General features: G+C 41.0%; 1 protein-coding gene across 1 annotated transcript in view; it reads right to left on the reverse strand.

Annotated features, from left to right (window-relative positions):
• The window catches only part of LOC127552119 (solute carrier family 22 member 15-like), a 209,923-nt gene that overhangs the window by 136,899 nt on the left and 50,440 nt on the right, over positions 1-22,584 (reverse strand). Inside the window, exons 2-3 of the mRNA XM_051982594.1 lie at positions 18,523-18,669; positions 3,424-3,556 (exon numbers count right to left, since the gene is read on the reverse strand). Coding sequence (XP_051838554.1) covers positions 3,424-3,556; positions 18,523-18,669 — 280 coding nt within the window. The remainder of the gene's footprint in view (positions 1-3,423; positions 3,557-18,522; positions 18,670-22,584) is intronic.

Raw genomic sequence — 22,584 nt, forward strand, 5'->3', positions numbered from 1 at the left:
AATCAACTTGAACAATAACCACTAAGCATTTATTAAATGCCTACCACATATTGGGCAGGATGTTGAGTGCTGGGCAGACAAAGGCAAAATTGAGACAATCCCTGTTCTCAAGGGATTTACATCCTATCAGTGAAGATTTATGCATATAGATAAGTAGATTAAGAATATAAATGCAAAGTTATTAGAAAAGAAAGGCACTAACAGAGAGATTATGAAAAGCTTTATGTAATCAGCAAGGTTTGAAAAAATAAGGAAAAAACCTCTTCCCTTTAAAAAGATATAGACTTTTTTTTTTTGTATATATGTGTGTGTTAGCATGTGTGCATATAAAGTCCAAAAGTAATAAAGAGACACATGATAGGTTTCCATTGATGCCATGGTCAGAAATGAATGTAAGAGACATGATTAAAAAGATAGAGGATTGAATAGTTGATGAGCTGATCAAGGGACAAGAGTGAGGGATCTTAAATGGACACACCAAGGAGTATATTTAAAAATAAAAAGCACTAGGGAAGACTTCTAGTATGTTGGGTGGTTCCTCTATGGAGAATCTAGAGGAGGACATAGATAATATTCATCACTGGTGAAAGGAATATACACACTGATCAGACCAGAACCACTGAAGCCCTTTGGAAGACATTTGCATTTTAATATCAGCATCAGGTTCGTATGTCCAGTAGATTTTAATTTCCATAGAACTTATTACAACATCCAGAGACATGTTAAGTAAAGAGAGTAAAACTATATCCATTTGGGTACTGTGAAATTGGGGGGTTAAACTAATTCGAGCTCATTCACACTAAGAGTCCAGCCCAATTTGTCGCAGTTGGGAACAGAAGTAAGTGAACCAGTTGCTATGGAGACGCCTTGCAAAGACATTCTGAGTCTATTGGTAGAAAGTGACCAACAATTTAAGTGAATATAAATCCACATTTTATTATCGTCCTTTCTGGCGATGAGCTAATGAAAATCCCTACATCCCAATTCACTTGGTTTATGAAGGTGCCAACATTTAAAAGTCATTTTTTAAAGGTTTAGAAGTGGGGAGGAAGAAAGGATGACCAAATGACATCATGGTTTAAATGTATAAATAGAAATTTCAAAACAAGCCAAAAATTATTAGGATTTTAGGAAGAAGCCCTGGAATGGGTTTTTTTTTTTTTTATCTTTCCTGTAAAAAAAAATTCCAGACAGCAAGATTTTGTCCCCTATTATCTCCCTTATTTTCTCCCACATACCACCTCCCTCCCAAAAACCTTTGAGTTCATTGGAAGGGAAATTGGTTCTCCTAATATCATGATAGAAAGGCAAATAATGACAATGACAGTTGCTATGAGTGACTATACCAGCTGACTTGTAACACCTAATTAAACATTCAAAGGTCCTATCAATTCCCTCCAACAGAAGTAACTTGATTACAGTATCAGAAAAAGGGAATACTGCCTTCTAATTAGCTATTGATGATGACCTGAAATACCCATTCACTGATTGAGGTGGTCTAAAGTCAGTCCCTGACCAGTGACCTCATTGCAATAGATAATGGCTACCTCTAATAGTGGATGACAATGTCCAAAAAATTTCAGTGAGTTGGAACATAGGATCCAACCAAATATAATGAAATTTAGTAAAAAAAAAAAAAAAAAAAAGATAAAACAAAAAATAAACAAGATTCTGTTGCTGCTACTGTTGTTATTGAGTTGGGTCTGATTCTTTATGACCCCATTTGGGGTTTTCTTGGCAAAGATACTGGAGTGGTTTGCTATTTCCTTCTCCAGCTAAGCTTCTACATTTGGATTTTTAAAAAATTTCCCATTTTAAAAAGTGGGGTTTTCCCCCAATTACATGTAAAACAATTTTTAACATTTTGAAGAATAAAATTGTGATATATTGGAATACTTGCCATCTAAAGAAGGAGATGGGAGAAAGAGGAGGAATTTGGAACACAAAGTTTTCCAAGGGTCAATGTTGAAAATTTATCCATGCATATATTTTGAAAATAAAAAGCTTTCATTAATAAATAAATGAAATTATGAGTTGAAAATTTTCTCCCTCTTTCTCTCCTCTCCCTCCTCCATCAAATGGTAAACAAGTTGATTTGGTTGCCTATATACAATTGTGAAAAAACATTTCCATATTAGTCAGGTGGTGAGAGAAGAAAGAGAACAAAATGAAAAAGCTACCCAAATAAATAAATAAATAAATAAGCCTTCATTCAGACTCCACCAGTTCTTTCTCTGCATGTGGAGAGCATTTTCCATCATGAGCCTTTAGGAACACATTTTTTTCTTTTTTTTAAAATCAGCTTCACAAGTACAAGATGGGCAAGCTCTGACTAGATAGCAATTGATTTGAAAAAGATTTGGAAGTTTCAAAAGACCACAGGTTCAACATGAGTCACAAGCTTTCTCCTTATGTTGCTCATCATCTCACTCCCCAGCCATGGGGAGTGCCAGGTCAATGCACCTGTGAACCTTTCTCTCACTTCCAAATCCAGCTCTGACAGGAGCAAAGAAATCAACAGTCCCAATCCTGGAAAAGAGGTATCGATCATTTGTTCTGTGTCTCACCCTGTCTAAAACACTCCTTCACAGTTACCATTCCTTTCTCTGAGTTATCTCCCTCTACCAGAATATAAACTCTTGAGGGCTTATTTTAGCTTGCTTGCTTTTTGCAAACATTTGGCCCTGAGGTGTCCCTTCACTATTGGGGTCCTAGCTTATACAACTAACACATCAGGTTCTACACCCCATTATCATCAACCAAAGGAACTCTCCCTTGCTCAGAAATATTCCTCCTCGGTGGGACAACCTGACCAAGGGTTGAGAAATGAGGGGACTGCTCTAATCCTGCTTTTCCCCTTTAATAACTTCTATATACCTGATATCCACTCTCCTCCCAAGGATAAAAAAGCAGCATCTTCTCTCTTGCCTTTATTTGATTCCTGTCTCCATGGTTCCTGAAGCACTGGACCTGTCTCACAGGAATTCTCCTTGACATGCCCAACCTCTGACATTATGTCAAGACGTCCTAAGCTTATAAACCTTAGACAGACAGAGGCCTCAGACTCCCAGCAGCCACGCCAATCTCTCAAGATCCATCTTAAGAAATGTTGAAAGCCAGGACTGAGACCGTGAACCCTGTTTCCTGAGGAAGACACCCCATTTCCCTGAATGAACCCCAGATAGGACCTAGGGGCTTCCCCTGAACCCCAACAACTTCATAAGGAGAGCTATTAAGGGCCAGGCAGTGTGTCCCCAGTGCCCCAGCACAGTGTCAGGCACATAATAAGCACCTAATAAAAGCTTTCTGGTTCTCTGATTTATTCATTCATGTACTCAGTCCTCATCCCATCCATAGGCCTACTAGTTGTTCTGTGGAAAGGATATTTCAGAAAAAAAAAAGAAACTACTTTGAATCTCTTACCTGTCAAATACACTGGCTTCCTGCCAAATTTATCTGATAATGGGCCAAAGGTGATGTTTCCAATGAGCAGCCCCGCAAAGAACAAGGATGACGCCAGGCTCACTTTATAGGCTTCCTGTTTGATTAAGCACCACTGTGGAGAACAGGAAGATGGTATTTTAGCCTTTCTTTCTTGCACAGGTGACGTCATGCATTTAATCAGAGAGCAGCCTAGAACGTGACTGCTCCTGCACCAGGGTAGAGCTGGGAGAGCCCCCTCCCCAGCACAAGCTTCTCAAAGGGAGATGGAAGCCCAGATGAGCTTGCAAAGCAAAATGGATGACTATTCTGCAAACATGTTGTAGCACTTCCAGTGTAAATACTTCCCATTGCCAACCCTTTTACTTTTAGGATAAATGAATCATTGAAAAAACAACTCAGACTTATGGATTTCCGCTTCCCTCCCCCGTGCGTGTCTGTCTGTCTGTCTGTCTGTGTGTTCTCTCTCTCTGTCTGCCTGTCTCTCCCTCCCCCACCTTTTTTCTTTCCTCTCTTTCTCTCTCTTCCCTCTCCCTCTTTTCTCTCTCTCGTCCTCTCTTGTTCCCTCCTTCCCACCACCGCATACACACAAACATAAATATATTGTTTTCTGTGCATCAATCTCTCTCTGAAATAAGAAAGAAAGGAGAGGAGAATATAGAAGGGAAGGAAGAGAGGGAGAAAGAGAGAGAGAGGAACAAAACATAAGTAGAGACAGATGAGAGAAAAGATCAAATACATGGAGACAGACAAAACAGAGACAGATAGATGGAAAAAGAGACAGGGACAGAGAAAAAAGAGAGAAACAGGCAGACAGAGACAGACAGAGACAGAAAAAGAGAGAGTCAGGGACAGAGAAAAAAGAGATAGATAGAAACAGACAGAGACAGAAAGAGAGAAAGAAATAGGGACAGGGAGAAAAGGAGAGAGACAGAGACAGGCAGGCAGAGACAGAAAAAGAGAGAGAGTCAGGGACAGAGAGAAAAGGAAAAAGAGACAGACAGACAGGATAGAAACAGAGAGAAAGAGAGAGAGACAGACAGACAGAGAGACAGACAGACAGAAACAGAAAGAGAAGAGCAGAGAGAAAAAGAGAAGAACACAGAGAAAAAGAGAGATAGAGACAGACAGAGAGAGACAGACAGAAAGAGAGAGTCAGGGACAGAGAGAAAAAAAAGACAGAGATAGACAGATAAACAGAGAGTCGGGAACAGAGAGAAAAAGAAAAAGAGACAGACAGAAACAGAAAGAGACAGACAGACCATAAACAGATAGAAAGAGAGAGTCAGGGACAGAGAGAAAAAGAAAAAGACAGACAGAAATAGGAACAGAGAAAAAAGAGATAGACAGATAGACAGAAAGAGAGAATCAGGGACAGAGAGAAAAAAGAGAGACAGACAGACAGAAAGAGAGAATCAGGGACAGAGAGAAAAAGAAAAAGAGACAGACAGACAGAAACAGAGATAGGAACAGAGAGAAAAAGAAAGAGATAAAGACAGACAGAGACAGACAGAAAGAGAGACAGAAAAAGAGAGAGAGCCAGGGGGAATAAAGGGGGCAGGAGGAAGAGAATAAGAGGGAGAGAAAAGGAGAGGAAAAGAGGAAGGCAGGGAGAGAGAGGGAGAAGGAGAGAGTTAAAAGAAGAGGGAGGGAGGGAGAAGGAGAGGGAGAAAGCTAGAGGAAAAGGGAGCGAGGAAGAGAGGGAGAGAGGACGGGAGGGAGGGAGATGGAGAGGGAGAAAGCTAGAGGAAGAGGGAAAGAGAAAGGGAGGGAGGGAGAGGGAGAGAGCTAGAGGGAAAGAGAAAAACACTTCAGTTTCTGTACACATATGAGTGGTTTCCAGAAATCTATCAGTCGCAGCTCGCTTTGTGATTTAAGGGAAGTTAAATCATCTTATCCCCCTCAATAGGCTCCCCTGGTATCTACTTCACTCCCAAGTTAGGCACACAGGAACGGAGATGTGAGCATTTGCAGATGGGGAATTGGAAAGGTAGCAGAGAGGCTGCCAAGCCCATAATAATTTTGCCAAAGCATCTGGGAAAATGCAGGGGCCAAGAACCTCCCTGACTCTGCAGTGATCCGGGCCTGGGAGGGAAGTGCAGGGTGAGAATGGATCTGGAGAGTGCACCTTTCTCTGCAAACTCCTGGGATGGCTCCAGAAACAATGACATAAACCTCTGTGAACTGAGGTGGCTTCTTAGGGACCTTCAGACCCAGGACTCGGGGGGGATGGTGGTGCAGAGTGAGATTTAGGCAGGATGGCAAGAAGCACTTCCATTCCACTGGCCAAGGGGAAATGCTTCTGGAGGCAGTGGATGCCCCTTCCCAGGGTTTCAAGAAGGGGTTGGTTATTTGGGGAAGGCAGCAGGGAGTAGAAAAACAGGTCTGGAAGAAATGGTCTCAGGAAACCTGACCTCAGACACCTAATAGCTATGTAAATCACTTGACCTCAGCCTTCTTCAGTTTCTTCAAATGCAAATTAGGGGTAATAAGAATAAAAATAATAAACTAGGAGTAATAAAAATTAAAAAAAAAAAAAAACAAAACTCCCTCCCAGAGTTGTTGTGAGAATCAAAAGAGATAATGTCTGTAAAGTGTTCAGCACGGTGCCTGTCACATAGTAGGTGCTATAGAAAAGCTAGCTATTATTATTGTGCTGCAGTCATTTTTCAGATCTAGGTGGTCACTGGGCTTCCTTCCAGCTCTCTCCCATTTTGTGACTCTGCTGAAACAAAATACAATCTCCTAAAATGGTTCCTGACCAGGTCCCTGAAGCCAGAAACCATGGTTACCTACAGAGGAGCTTTTTTTCCAAGCAGAGCTCAGGAGTACCCTAAGAGGAAGCACGGGAAATATCATTGTCAAGCCCCCCAATTCATTCAAAGCATAATTACCTTTCATATTTGACTACAAGGTAAAGACAGATGTTCCCTTCAAACTGTTCTCTGCTTGAATACCTGTATGTTGCCATATAATTTTCTTTTTAGTGGTGGGAGGTATTTTAATGCTTTCATGGACAGAGTTAAGAAATAGAGGATGGGAATGAAAATGAGGAAACATTTAAATTCTAACTATTATAAATTAGAGATCATCAACATCATTTCTTTTTTTTAATTTAGAGAGGGATCCTGACCTCAGAATCAGGAAAATCTCAGTTCATCCTCTTAGCTGTCTGACTCTGGACAAGTTAAAGATCTCTCTGCCCTCTCCCTTCCCCAGTTGCTAATGCCTTCCCCCATCAGATTGTCTTCTCTGTAGATAACTTGTATGTGCAGAGTTGTTTGGATTCCCAAGCAATAACTCTGCTTGGATATTGTCTCTCCCTTAAACTGTGAGCCCCCCAAGACAGGTGCAGACACTTTAGGCCTTAGTTGCCTCCTATGGGGATGGGAAGGATAATCCCGGTAGTACCAACCTTCCTGGGCTCTTGGGAGGCTCCAAGTACATAATCCACTTGAAACTGTATGTTACTGTAATTACAATGTAATTGTAAATTATTACAATTGATACAGTTTTATTCACCAGGGACCTGGAGAGCTGTAGCCATGTGCTTCCTAACACAGATTAGCTCTGATCCCACTCAGTGAATAGCCCAGACTTCAGTAGTTAGAATGGCAAGTCGGTGCTTCCTGACTGAGAGGCTTGCTTCAGTAGTTCATGAATCCCAAATTTTATCAGGGAGGCTGCGGCCTCCACAAGCTCATCTTGCACCCCCCACCCAGCTACCCTCAGCAGCTCATCTCAGTGAATAACTGTGGCTCCCCAAAGCCACCATTTCCCAATTGGCTTTCTGGTAATGCTAGAAGGTTGGGCACAAAGTTGGCAGCCCGTGACTCTCTGAGCAGAGAGGCACTGTAGTGCGGGGGCGGGGGAAAGAGTCCCAAGTCAGTGGGAGCGAGTTCGAATCCCACATCTACTAAATGTATGATCCCGGGCAGATTTCTCCCCAGCCCCAAGTGCAATCTGTGGCCAAGTCCTGTTTCTAGAACTGTGCCTCATCTATACTCCCTTATCTCATCTGGCATCGCCCCCACCCCACTGCCAGCCTTCATTATCTCAACCCCCGGGGCTGTTGGACCAGGTTTCCCATTGGTTTCCTAGGCCTAGACCCGTCTGTACTAAACTCAGCTCTTAAATATGATTTTCCTCAAGTGCAGTTCCACACATGCCACCTCCCTGCTCAATAAACTGAAATGGTTCCCCTAGGACCCAGGATCTGACATAAAATCTGCCCGGTTTCTAAAGCCCTGCATAGCAGGGCTCCTCCCTGCCTCTGCAGTCTCCTTACATTTTGCTCCTATTGGCTCACTCCAAAGTTGAGTGACACAGGCTTCTTGCCTGTCTAGCCCCGCCTTCTTGCAGGACTAATCACGTCATAGTTTTCACTGGCTGAGCCCAGGCCTGGAATTCTCCCCCTCCTTCCTCGGCTTTCTTCAAGGTGCAGCTTTGAGCTGGTATTTTATAGTGCGTAGGATTTTCTCCCACCTTCTACCAGAAGCCATTTTTATGGCCCTTAATGCTAAAGGCTTGTGTCTTTGGACCACCTCCAAATTCTCCCATCAGCTCTTGTCCCTACGTAGTCATTTTTAAGTCTCCAGAGTATAGTATGTAGACACAGTGTATAGTGTGAATACACAGTGTAGAATGTGCATACACAGTATATAATGTATTTACACAGTAACCATACTGAATTGTACTGCACTATAGTATAAATGAACTATACTGAACACTGCCCTGCCTCCCCCTCCCCCTCCATCTCCATCAGACTGTGAATTTCCTAAGAGCAGGGACCCCATGTGCTCTCCTCTATATATTCAGTGTTTTGCCCAGTGCCTGGCAGATAGCAGGTAGCTAATAAATTCTTGTTGACTTGACTTGTTGCTTTCACCTCTCTAGAGCTCAGTTTCCTCACCCGTAAAATGGGAGACAAAGGGACTAGATGATCTCTGGGAACTCTTTTGCCTCTAACTCTCTAACATTAGGACTTTTTACCTAAGGGGAGGAGGTAGAGCACTGTAGCCTGAAAATCCTATTCCCAGCTTGAAGCCTGTGGTGCTGTGATATCCCAAATGGAAGACTACAGCCCTTCCCCGCAAAGGGATCATTTTGAATGATGGCTCCTGTCAGTTCTGCCTCAGTAAACCTGTGCTTTTCATCTCCAGAGAATGCTCAGACTCCCAGTTCCATCCAGGAGACTCCATTTACTAAATTAGCCATCTTTCTTTCCCTGTAAATACATGAAATCAAGCAATGGAGGAGGGGGACCCTCAAATCCTAGAAAAACATCTCCCGTTTCCTGGGACAGAAGGATTGCCTGGGGACACCCTGGGTACCCACTGTAGGACTGCAGTAGCAGCTCCAAAGCAACAATCATTTCCACACAGACCTACTGGGATGAACATGTGGGCAGAGAGTGGATGGCAAAGCAGATTTTCCCAAACAGCTGCAGTGTGAGCTGTCACAGATATGTGGGCGGCAAGTGAGGGACCTGAAACAACCTTATAAAGGCATACTGAAGCACCAGTTTAAACAACATGGTAAAGGTCTAGGACAGTGGGAATGTTAGCTACTGAGACATTATTAGACACCTACTATGTGCCAGACACTGTGCTAAGAATTTGGGATAAAAAAAAAACAAAACATGGATAACCTATATCAGATTGTTTATTGTTTATTGTCTCAATAAAATATGTCTTTAAAAAATGGTTATTTTTTTTAATGTTAAAAATTGTTTTCACATGTAATTTTTTAAAAGGAAAACCATATTTACTCTTCTCTGTATTCAGTGTTTTGGCCAGTGCCTGGCACATAGTAGGTAGTTAATGAATTCTTGTTGATTTCATATTTCTAGACCTGTTTCTTTACCTGTAAAATGGAAGAGGAATGGATTAGATGATCTTGGGAACTCCATTGCTTCTAGATCTATAACACTATGACTTTAGAGCCAAGAGGGGGAAGGGGGATCATATGGCCTGAAAGTCTTATTCCAGCTTGAAGTCTAATTGGGATTCAATATTCAAATAACTAACTACCCAGAGGCCATTCTTTGCCTCAGTTGCTACCTAGCACTAAATGGGTATGGTCCCAGTCAAACTGAGATTGTTAAAGACCTGAGCTTGAAAAGCCCAGGGTTTCCCACTGCATCCAGCTCTCTATCTGGCCACTGGACCCAGATGGCTCTGGAGGGAAAAGTGAGGTGACCTTGTCCATCCCTCCCTCCCTCCCTCACATCCAATCCCCTCTCATGTCATGGCATCCCCTCCCTGATATCAGGGTTTCCTTCCAGAACAAAGGATAAACAACAACATAAAAAAATCTTCCCTATCTCTGCAGAAGATCTAGGGAAGTAATCTCAGAGGGAAAGATATTAAAGCAACAGGACCTAGAAGGGCCTCTTGCAGGGATATTATTTGAGCTGAATCTTGAAGGGATCAGGGAAGTAGAGATGAGGACCGAGGTATTCTAAACATGGAGGACACAGAGTATATGAGGAAGGGCAAGATTTGGGCCACAGAATTTATGAAGGGAAACAAAGCTTAAGACTAGAAAGGTAGGAAAGCCTCAGGAGATTAAAGGTTTTAAAATCCAAACAGACAACTTTATATGTGATCCTGAAAGTAATAGGGAGCCACAAAGAGTTTATTAGGTAAGGGGGAGGGTGACAGAGCTAGACCTTCACTTTAGGAAAATCAATTTGATGGTCAAGTAGTGGATGGGCAGGTTATTGGAAGAGTCTGAGTTTGGGGTGTGAGGGGGCTATCTGTAGGAATCATACACATATTATGGAAATCATAAAGGCAAAACTGAGAGTCCTTGAAGACAGATTGGATAGGTGGGGAGAATGAGAAAGAGAAGCCCAGAGTAAAGTCCTAAGTCTAGCCAATGATGCTGGGGACGTTCAGGAGAGGGGAGAGTTTGGGGGGAAAGCTAATGAGTTCTATTTTAGACATGTTGTAGTTCAAGATGGAATGCATCAAGAATTGGCCCATTTTCAACAAGGTGATTGGCCCCTTGAGATGAGGGGAAAGCAATAAGGAGCCACAGACTTTTAGACAGTGGTGGGGGATTAGGGCAGTCCTACACCAGAAGATCAAGGTTCATCTTTCTGTATGTGTCATATAGAAAGGAAGGCTTGATTACCCATTGGCTCTAAACAAATAATCACCTTTTTTTTTTAAACAATCAATAAACATTTATTAAGCTCCTACAATGTGCCAGGAACTATGCTGTGTGCTGTGAATATAAAAAGAGCTAAAACAGTCCCTGCCCTCAAGGAGCTTATAGTCTATTTTTTGTAGGGAGACAACATGCAAACAAATGCATATAAAGCAAGCTATAGACAAGACAAATAAGAAATGATTTTTTCCCCTGAAGCAATTGGGGTTAAGTGACTTGCCCAGGGTCACAAAGCCAGGAAGTACTAAGTGTCTGAGATCACATTTGAACTCAGATCCTCCTGACTTCAGGGCTAGTACTGGATCCACTGCCCCACCTAGCTGCCCCCAGGAAATGATTTTAAAAGAGAAAGCACTAGAAATAAGAAGGCTTCCTATAGATGGCAGGACTTTAGCTGGGACATAAAGGAAGCCAGGCAGGTCAGTAGTCAGAACCGAGGAGACAGAGTTCTAGGCATGAGACACTGCCAGAGAAAATGCCCAGAGCTGAGAGATGGGAGTGTCTTGTTCCAGAACAGCCAGGAGACTTAAGTGTTCCTGAGTCAAAGAGTACAAGGTGGAGACTAAGATAGGACTGGGTTGGGGGATGACTTTTGTATTTATTCCTGGAGGCAATAGGGAGCCAAGGGAGTTTATTGAGCAATCAAATCTACCAATGGTATTTGTGTATTTATTTGTGCACAAGGGTCTGCCTAGTAGAGTGTAAGTTCCTTGAGGGCAAGAACTACATCAGTTTTACACTTCTCTCTAGTGTGAGCCCAGTGGCTGGCACATGGTAGATACTTGCTGGACTGAAGTGAACTCTAGAACAATAGCAGCTATCTGTGGTTGTATGCCAAAAGGATTATGAAAAGAGGCAGCCATCCCTCCAGTTCTGAACGATTTGCTATGCTATTCTGCCTCGCCACATTTAAATTAACCTGAAATGACATTTTTCACAATTTGCCAAATTACTCAGATGCCCACAGCACACCAAGTGCTAATTTTCTCTTTTCCATTCCCGAGAATCAATTTAATCACCAATGTTATTAATTTTTGTGCAGAGAGCCAGAATAGCATAAGGACTAGAAGGTCGTACTCGGAGGCAGAAAGAATTGGCTTGGTGTTCCTCTGACACAGATCGACTGTGTGACTTTGGGCAAATAATAGAACCTCTCAGGGTTCCAGGCAACTTTGGGAGACTCTAAGTGTGTTGCCACATATGAGTGGAAGGAAGTTTCTATGCCACAAGATTCCTGCACAGATAAAACTATTGTTGTGGTTTAAAAAAAAAAAAAAAAAAAAGCTATACATTACATTGATCAGAACAACCTGAGTTCAGATACTTCCTCTGATACATATTGACTGTGTCATCCTGGTCAACTCATTTGATTTCTTAGTGTCTCAAAAATTCTGGCAAACTTCAAACTAAAAAAGAAAAAGTGCTGGACTGAATTAGTAAAGGAAGTTTCCTTACCAAGAAATCAAGGTCCAGATCTTCTAAATGTCTTTCCTAAAATGTCCTTAAAAAAAAAAAACTTTTTATTTTCAAAACATATGCATAGATAATTTTTAATATTCCTTCTTGCAAAACCTTGTGTTTCAATTTTTTTTCTCACTCCCTTCCCCCAGCTCCTAAGGGAACTCAGACATCAAGGCACATAGTAAACATGTACAGTTCCTCTATATATATTTTCATAAATATCATGCTGCTCAAAAAAAATTAGGTCAAAAAGGAAAAAAAAGAAAAAAAAAGCAAGTAAACAACAACAAAAAAGCTACAAATACTATGTTGTGATCCACACTCAGTCCCCATACTCCTCTCTCTGAGTACAGATGCTCTCTCCACCACAAGATTATTGGAACTGGCCTGAACCACCTCATTGCTTTAAAAAAAAAAGTCACTTCCATCAGAATTGATTTTTGTATAGTCTTATTGTTGCTGTGTATAATGATCTCTTGGTTCTACTCACTTCACTTAGAATCAGTTCATGTAAGTCTCTCCAGGCCTCTCTGAAATCCTCCTGCTGATATATATATTTTTTGTAAAATAATAATACTTTTAGAAATGCTAGTTTTGGCAATAAGAGAAGAAAAATAGATGAAAGGAACTAGAGTAGGCAATGAGGAAACCAAATTATCACTCTTTGCAGATGACATGATAGTATACTTAGAGAACCCTAGAGAATCAACTAAAAAACTACTAGAAACAATTCAAAGCTTAAGTAAAATGGCAGAATACAAAATAAATCCACATAAATCATCAGCATTTTTATATATTACCAACAAAGTCTAGCAGCAGGAGATACAAAAAGAAATTCCATTCAAAATGACTGTTGATAGCATAAAATATTTGGGAATCTATCTGCCAAGGAAAAATCAGGAACAATATGAGCAAAACTACAAAACACTTTACACACAAATAAAGTCAGAACTAATCAGTTGAAAAAATACCAAGTGCCCATGGGTAGGCTGAAAGAATATAATAAAAATGACAATATTACCTAAATTAATCTACTTATTCTGTGCCATATCAATCAAATTCCTAAGAAATTATTTTACAGATCTAGAAAAATAGTAACAGAGTTCATCTGGAAGAAAAAAGGTCAAGAATTTCAAGGGAATTAATGGGAAAAAATGCCAATGAAGGCGGCCTGGCTGTACCTGATCTAAAACTATATTATAAAGCAGCGGTCATCAAAATCATTTGGTACTGTTAAGAAATAGAATAGTCAATCAGTGGAATAGGATAGGATCACAGGACAAAATAGGCAATAGTGTTTGACAAGTCCAAAGACCCCAACTTTTGGGATAGGAACTCACTATTTGACAAAAACTTCTGGGAAAATTGGAAACTAGTATGGGAAAAACTAGGCACTGACCCACACCTAACCCCACATACCAAGATGAAATAGGTTCATGATTTAGACAGAAAGAGTGTCATTATAAGCAAATTAGAAGAACATAGGATAGTTTACCTCTCAGATCTGTGGAGAAGGAAGGAATTTGTGTCCAAAGAAGAACTGGAACTCATAATTGAACACCAACTAGATTATTTTGATTATATGAAGATATAAAGTTTTTGTACAAACAAAACCAATGCAGACAAGGTTAGAAGGGAAGCAATAAATTGGGAAAACATTTTTACATTTAAAGGTTCTGATAAAGACCTAATTTCTAATATACATGGAGAATTGACTCAAATTTATAAGAATTCAAGCCATTCTCCAATTGTTAAATGGTCAAAAGGCATGAACAAACAATTTTTAGATGAAGAAATTAAAACTATTTCTAATTATATGAAAAGATGCTCTAAATCACTATTGATCAGAGAAATGCAAATTAGGACAACTCTGAGATACCACTATATACCTCTGAGATTGGCTAAGATGACAGGAAAAGATAATGATGAATGTTGGAGGAGATGTGGGAAAACTGGGACACTGATACATTGTTGATAGAACTGTGAATGGATTCAGCCATTCTAGAGAGCAATTTGGAACTATGCTCAAAACGTTATCAAACTGTGCCTAAACGCTGATCCAGCAGTGTATGGGCTTATATCCCAAAGAGATCTTAAAGAAGGGAAAGGGATCCATATGTGTAAAAATGTCAGCCCTCTTTGTAATGGCAAGAAACTGGAAACTGAGTGGATGCTCATCAGTTGCTGATACCTGCATAAATTATGGTATGTTATGGAAAATATTGTTCTATAAGAAACGATCAGGAAGATGATTTTAGAGAGACCTGAAGAGACTTACATGAAATGATGCTGAGTGAAATGAGCAGAACCAGGAGATCATTGTACATGGCAATAGCAAGACTATGCAATGATCAATTCTGATGGACGTGACTCTTCCCAACAATGAAATGACTGATGCTAGTTCCAATGATCTTGTGATGAAGAGGCCAGCCACACCCAGAGAAAAGACTGTGGGAACTGAATGTGGATCATAACATAACATCCTCACTCTTTTTGATGTTGTTGGCTTACATTTTGTTTTCTTACTCATTTTCTTTCCTTTTTTGATCTGATTTCTCTTGTGCAACAAGACAAATGTATAAATATGTTTACACACATTGGATTTATCATATATTTTAACATACATTGTTTATACATTGTGCACATACATTGGATTGCTTGCCATCTAGGGGAGGAGGTGGGGGTAAGGAGGGGAAAATCTGAAACACAAGGCTATGCAAGGGTCAGTGTTGAAAAATTATCCATGCTGAAAAATTATCAAAATATGTTTTGAAAATAAAAAGCTTTTAATGAAAAAAATAATATTCCATAGCATTCATACACTATAACTTGTTCAGCCATTCCCCAACTGATGGGCATCCACTCACTTTCCAGTTCCTTGCCACTACAAAAAGAGCTGCTACAAACATCTAAAATGTCCTTTTTAAGACTACAAACCATGCTGATTTTTCCACACCAGGCTTTTTTTACTCTTATATTTGTACTGAGGACAAAGAATTACCTATCTACATTATAAAACCACAATTTAAAAGAGGTGTTGACATATAAAAATGTTTGATTTTTCCAGGGTCTTTTTGTTCTTTCTACCACAGAAAACTCCATCTTCCATTTTCATGCTCTTGGACCAGTTGATATTCATGTCTGGAATTCTCTCCCTCCTCATCTCCAACTCTTGGAACTCCTGACTCCTATCAGAGTTCAGTTCAAAAGCCACCTTCTAAAGGAAAACAATTCCATCCTGACCCAGGTTGTCACCTTTTATGTAACTATTCTGTGGGCATCCTACTTATTTGCATGCTGTCTCCCCCATTAGATTGGAAACTCCTCAAAGGAAAAGATGTTTTTACTTTTTTTTTCCTTTATATTCTTAGTACTTAGAGTGCCCAGTACATAGTAAGCACTTAATAAATGTTTGTTGATTAGTTAATGGAAACCATTTTTTATTCTATTCCCACAGTACCTGGCACATAGCAGACACTTAAATGCTTTTTAACGTGATGTTTTATCCTGGGTATAAAGTGTCCCTGTACCCAGGATTATCAGAAAATTATTCCTTTTTTATTTTATCCTTTTTATTTTATCTTATCCAAGAATGATGGAAATGTTTGGAATTTCCCACAACTCTTCATGTAAATTCAATATATAACAACATTTACTAAGGACCTACTGTATGCAAAAACTACAGAAGAGATGGGGAAACTTTTTTTCTTCTAAAGACCATTTGGATATTTATAAATAACATCATTCACTGGTGTTACAAAATTATCAATTTAAAAACTCAACCAGTGGGAAGTAGTTGTACCTAGCTTTCAGCTCATTTTCACCTGCAGTTGCCTTGGCAGGGCTGGCCAAACCAAATGATTTTGCAGGTCCCCGCCCCGGGACTCCAGCATAGAGAATCATTCTATGATTTTGTTGCTCACTGATTCCCCAATTTTTTTAGAGCATTAATATTCTACCACAGTTTATTTCATAAAGAAAAACTTCCTAACAGAATTATCTAATAATGGCTTGGACAGCTTGAGATTGGAGAGAGACAGCATGAGTTTCCTGTCCCTGAAGATTCTCAAGGAGAAACTAAACTACTTGCTGGGATATTCATAGATGGGAATTCAAGTTTCAAGTTGGGTTGGGCTGGAAAATTTGAAAGTAGGAGATAACCCAGAATTGAAGAGTTTCAGACTTGAGGTCAAGGCCTATGGCTCAAAATCCTATCTCTGCTACTTATTACCTGGGTGACTTTGGGCAAATGATTTCACTTTTCTGGGCCTGTTTCTTGGTGAGAATGGTAGAATTGGATTCAATGGCTTCTAAGGTATCTTCCAACAATTGACCTAAGAGCCAATGGTCCCTCCCAAGTTTGAGGGCCTGATTTCTCCTTCTAAAAGTTCAATAGGTTATAACCCATCACTCATGCTGTAGTGGAGTTTTATGAGTTGCAGTAGGACTAATTAGCAGAGAGCCAAACTCTGGGAGTGAGCCTCCAAACATAGGATGGACAAAATTGAAAGCCTTTTCTTCTCACACCCAATCTTTCTTCCTGTATATTTATAGGATATATTCTGTATATTCTATAGATGGTAATATTTGATATGTATAGATCTGCTCAAAAATCATCAATGATTCCTTCCTGCCCACTCGAGCTCAAACTTCTCAGCCTGGGATTCAAAACCCTCCCTCTACAACCTGGTGCCAGGAGATATTCTCTAGCCAAACTGGCACCTCCAACACGCCTCCGAACCTTTGCTCATGCTGTTTACTCTGTCTAGAATAAGCTCCCCTCCCCTTTTCTATGGGCTGGATTTTTACCCATCCTTTAAAGCCAAATTTAAACTTAAAGAATTCCCTGTTTACACTCAGTGCTGACCTTTCTCTTTGGACCTCACGCGGCACTTTGTTTGTACCTCTCTAAACCCCAGTCATATATAATCTTGTGTATTTTTATTATCGATTGTGTGTCCTACGCTTCTAAGAGCATAAACCTCATGAGTGGATGGATCAAGTCTTATCTGTTCCTTGAACTCTTCCTAGAAGGAAAGAAGAGGGATGATGAGAAGGGAAGGGAAGGCAAAGAGATGGGGAAGGGGACTATAGGACTCTGGGAAAATCAGTATATTTCTTTGAGTCTCTGTAAAATGAGGGGATTGGACGAACTGACCTCTGTTGTGGCCTCTCTGTCAGGTACAATGGCTTAAGGTTCAGATCATTCTTCTGTCACTACTTTTCTGATTTCCACCAAGTCATTTTTTTTATTTGATGCTCTATGATCTATGAAATCAGGCTTGGCAAACACTACCTTAGCATATTTCCTCCTTTCTACTCTCCCGGAAACCCTGACGCCCTCTGGTATGATCACAGCATGATAAATGGCTCCCACTCCCCCAGATCTCCAAAGGGTGATTAGCATCATGAAAGGCCTGACTCAGGCCCCAGTCCTGGCACGGGGCTCTATTAGCAGCAGCTCCTGACTTTGCTCACAGCAGAATGTGCATTAGGAAGTAAAAGCTTTTTGACAAAGTATCTCACTGGAGAGACTTCCATCTAGGCCAGGGGATAAATATAGCCGGGGAGACAGACCACAGACAGGGACAAAGATTTTTTTTTTTTTTTTGGGGGGGGGGGGGTTGGGAAGCCTTGAATCATGCTCTGGCTTAGACAAGTATGCTTTGTGAAATCTGCTTAATAACCTCTCTTGCCTGGCAGCCAGCTGTTCTCAGTGGCAAGGAATTCAAAATTCAGAGAGACCAATTTAAAAGAGCCATATGAATGATTTACTAAGAATTTAACCTAAATTATGTCACTTTGGTGAGGGAGAAGCTTCATTCCTTGTATACTAAGCAGAACTAATGTGTATTTTATAAGATCAAACATTTCGAATTGGAAGAGACCTCAGAAATCCTTGCAATAATATGGATAGTCAAGCAAAACCAATCCCCCCATTGGCCACACCCTCAAACGAATGTATGTCTCATTGACTCTATCACCTTTCTGGTGGGAGGTGGGCAGTGGGAAGGATGTTTCATCACTGGTCCTTTGGAATTATGGTCGGTTATTAGAGTTACCAGAGAAGTTTCTCTTTGTTCCACCTTTGTCTTTATCATTTTATATTTTACAGATGGAAAAACTGAGGCCCAGAAAGGCGATACACTCATTTCACAGATAAGGAAACTGAGTCTCAGAGAGACTGTGGGACACAGGGAAAGTCAGAGTTGGGATCTGAACCCAGACTCTCTGTTCAGATCTAACAGGCCTTCCTCTTCACCACTACTGATAATTTCTACCCACAGGCCCTTTGACAGGGAAAACACAATATATATCTGCACATACAATCCCGGCCTAAGCAGTCCAGACAGGCTTATCATTTTTAAAGTCCTCTAAAAATAGAGTTCCATAGGAAAGGGACAAAGAAAGGTAGGGCTTACATAGTGCTGTTTTGCTACTTGCCTCTGTCACTATGGATGTAAAGTTATCTGCAAAGTGCACGTGGTTGGCCAGCTCCTCGGGGTTCCTGGGAAGCTCTTCCTGGTCGATATGGTATTCTGGTACGGCGCCCACCAACACAATGAGCATGGACTGGCAGGCCACATAGACCTGGAACAAACACATGGAAATGTCAATATCAGACCGGGAATCCACTGAGGCAGGTGCAGGTTTTCCTCAATACACATCCGGAGAGAACCGGTCTGGCTTCGTCCGTTCCATCAGCAAGCATTATTAAGATTTGGATCCCGGTCCTGCCTCCAAAGTCGGTGCTCTTTCCATCACACTATCCTGTACAATTGAACTATGATAATAGTAAACCCACAAGGAAAAGGGAAAACATCCAGCTGCTCGGCTCAGCTCCAAATGGGAACAGGAACCTAAAAACACTTGAACTGCTTCCCTCAGACCCTCCAGGAAACAGAAAATATGTAAAATTTCTTTGGGATCCTGCCTGTTTTGACATGCTCTGGCTCTGTTACATGCTGAGGTCTCACCCCTTAGTTACTCTCCTTTCCCCAACTGCGATCCTCCCCTGCCCCAACTTTCCTCAGGTATCTTACTGCTTGGCCCCTCCACAGGATCCCACTGATAGCAGGCTAGCTTGGCTGTTTAGGGGAAGGGGATGGAGGTGATAACTCACTCCCCTACCTCCCCAACCCCTGCCAGAATAACAGACATCAGGAGTCTCTGGAAAAGGGAGCTCAGAGTCATGGGAGTGGAATAAAAGCTGGACTTCCCCATCAGTCCCACCGGCCAGAATAAGTGAAGTCCAATGGGCTGAATCTCATCTCTGCTACATAATTACCTATGTGATCCTCAGCAAGTCACTCCACGTCTGAGTCTGTTTCCTCACCCATGAAATAAAGAGATTGGACTACGTGGCCTTTAGCTTTCCTTCCAGCACTGAATCTATGACAAGCAGTTGGGGTTATTGGGAGCTGAAGTTAGAAAGACTGCAATTTGATAGTTGTCTATTATTATGCTATTCAATCTGATGATTGAAAGATCCTTGACTCAAATCTTACTTGTCCTTTGAATCAGGGAGGGGCTGGAGAATCCCCCCTTTCTGGATGTTCAATTCTCAAAACTGGGAATGAAGAAGGTGGGATGTTGCCTCCTTCAGTCCTGAAGAATGAAGAGTTGAGAAAGATTAGGGACTATAGCATGTGAGAGTCCCCAAGATTGGACATGGAAGAAATGGAGAGCTTAAGGATTGGCTTCTGAGAGTTCCCGTCTCCCCTTCTTCCTCACAGAATAGCAATTTTTGACTCTTCTGTCCTCTAGTTATTTCTTGGGGGGACCCTGTTGGACTAGGCTAAGTATCCACTGGCCATTTTATCTTCCTTTCAGGAAGGCTCATATGTCCTGTCTTTGAGGTTACAGTTCAGGATTATGTTATCAAAATACAGAAGTCATCAGAAGGCAGTGTGCCCCAGGGGACAGAATAATGAACCTCGAGTCTGAATTTCTGTCTTCAAATTCTGACTCAAATATTGAGTAGCTGTGTGACCCTGAGGAGGCCTCTCTGAGCCTCAGTTTCCAAAGGGTATTAATACCCTTGGGGGAATCACACTTGTATTACCTCTTTCCTTTTTGTGGGTTGTTTTAAGGAAAGTATTCTGCAAACCTTATAGCATCCAACAAACATTAGTTACTATCACTTTAATAGGTTTGCAAATTTCCTTATTGATCTAGAAATTTCCCAAGAGCTTTTGTGCTGAATACTTCTCAAATCCTGCAATCTCACCTTTCTCTCTCTCTCTCTATGTATGTGTGTGTGTGTCTGTCTGTCTGTCTGTCTGTCTCTCTCTCTCTGTCTCACTCTCTCTCTCTTTATCTCCCTCTGTGTCTCTCTCTGTCTCTGTCTCTCTGTCTCTGTCTGTCTCTCTGATTCTTTTTTCTCTTCCTTCTTTTCGCCTTTTCTTTCTTTTTACCTCCCTCCTTTTCCTGCCTTCCCTCCTCCTTCCCTTCTTTTCTCTTCTTCCTCCTCCTCCTTCCTCCTCTTTTCTCTCTCTCCCTACCTTATTTTCTCTCTCTTCTCCCCCTCTCTTTCCTCCCCCTCCCCCAGCCAGATGTTTATTTGATCACCCTGCTAAGGTTCCTATTGTTTTTTGCTCCACAAAAAGGTTCCAAAAATACAGAATACACTGACCTTTAAAAGTGTCAACAATCATTTATGAACAACCTTTCTCAAAATTCAATCCAATTCACAAGCTTCTAGTGAGTGCCCCTGGCAGTCTGCCAAGGACTTAAGGTGGTTGGTATACCCTCTGGATAAGTATCCGTGCACCCAAGGCCAGGTTTGAAAATGGGACTTTGTCCCTATCCACCGAGAGGTTTCTAGCTCTAATGGTAGTATATAGGACCTGTCTTTTCAAAATGGATGCCCACATTCCACCAAAAGCAGGACTTTCTGAGGTCATAAAAGTAGACATGTATAAAATTGGTTCAATACTTTAAGAGTATTCTATGGTCCCTTCACTGATAAAGATTGCAACTCTATCACTTTAATAAAGAGGTTTCAAGAGTTTCCAGGACTGGATAGATCATCACCTTGCTACCTGGGCAGATGATCCTGAAATGCATTGAAAAGGGTCTCTCCTAATACAGTCACAAAGGCTGAGGGAGCCCGAGATGGCTATCCTCACTAGGCTTACTCCTATTCCCAATTCTGTCCTGTGGACATTTTTCACTCTCATGAGAGCTTTCTGGAAATAAAGTCTGCTAAGGTCATATGGCATACTTAGAGCTAGAAGGACTCTTAGAGGTCACCGAATAAGAGCACTGGGTGACACAGTAGCTAGAGCATTCGTCTTGGAGTCAGGAAGTTCCAAGTTCAAAAGTAGCCTTAGAGGTTTACTAGCTTGTGACCTTGTGTAAGACTTTTTTTTTAACTTTATTTTTTTTATTAAAGCTTTTTTATTTTTCAAAACATATATGTGGACAATTCTTCAACATTAGCCCTTGCAAAATCTCGTGTTCCAGTTTCCCCCCAAGCCCTCCCCTAGATGGCAAGTAGTCCAATATATGTTAAATGTGATAAAAATACAGGTTAAATCCAATATATGCATACATATTTATACAATTATTGTGCCACACAAGAAAAATCAAATCAAACCAGTAAGAGAGAGAGAGAGAGAGAGAGAGAGAGAGAGAGAAAGAGAGAGAGAGAGAAGCAAAATAAAATGTGAGCAAACAACAATAAAAAAAGTAAGAATGCTATGTTGTGAACCATACTTAGTTCCCACAGTCCTCTCTCTGGATGTAGATAGCTCTCTTCATCACCAAACCATTGGAACTGGTCTGGATCATCTCATTGTCGAAGAGAGCCACATCCATCAGAACTGATCATTGTATAGTCGTGTTGTTGCCTTGTACGATGATCTCCTGGTCCTGCTCATTTCATTCAGCATCAGTTTCTGTAAGTCTCTCCAGGCTTTTCTGTATTCATCCTGTTGGTCATTTCTTATAGAACAATAATATTCCATAGCATTCATATGCCACAACTTATTCAGCCATTCCTCAACTGATGGGCATCCCCTCAGTTTCCAGTTTCTAGCCACCACAAAAAGAGCTGCTACAAACATTTTTGCACATGTGGGTCCTTTTCCCTTCTTTAAGGTCTCTTTGGAATACAAGCCCAGTAGAAACACTGCTGGATCAAAGAGTATGCACAGTTTGATAACTTTTTGAGTATAGTTCCAAATTGCTGTCCAAAAAGGTTGGATCCATTCACAGTTCCACCAATGTATTAGTGTCTAGGTAAGACTTTTGACCTCTATTTGCTACAACTGCCAGACCTATAAAATGGGGCTACTAATGATATCTCCTACCCAGGGTTGTTGTGAGGATCAAATGAGATCACATTTGCAAAGCATTTTGCAAATCTAAAGTATGATGTAAATCAATAAACATTTATTAAGGGCCTACTACATGCCAGGCACTGTGCTAAGTGCAGGGACTACAATAAGAGGTAAAAGACAGTTCTTCTCCTCAAGGAGTAATCAGTATAATAGAAGAGAT

The sequence above is a fragment of the Antechinus flavipes genome, chromosome 2, assembly GCF_016432865.1.
Source record: "Antechinus flavipes isolate AdamAnt ecotype Samford, QLD, Australia chromosome 2, AdamAnt_v2, whole genome shotgun sequence".
NCBI classification, from domain to species: domain Eukaryota; kingdom Metazoa; phylum Chordata; class Mammalia; order Dasyuromorphia; family Dasyuridae; genus Antechinus; species Antechinus flavipes.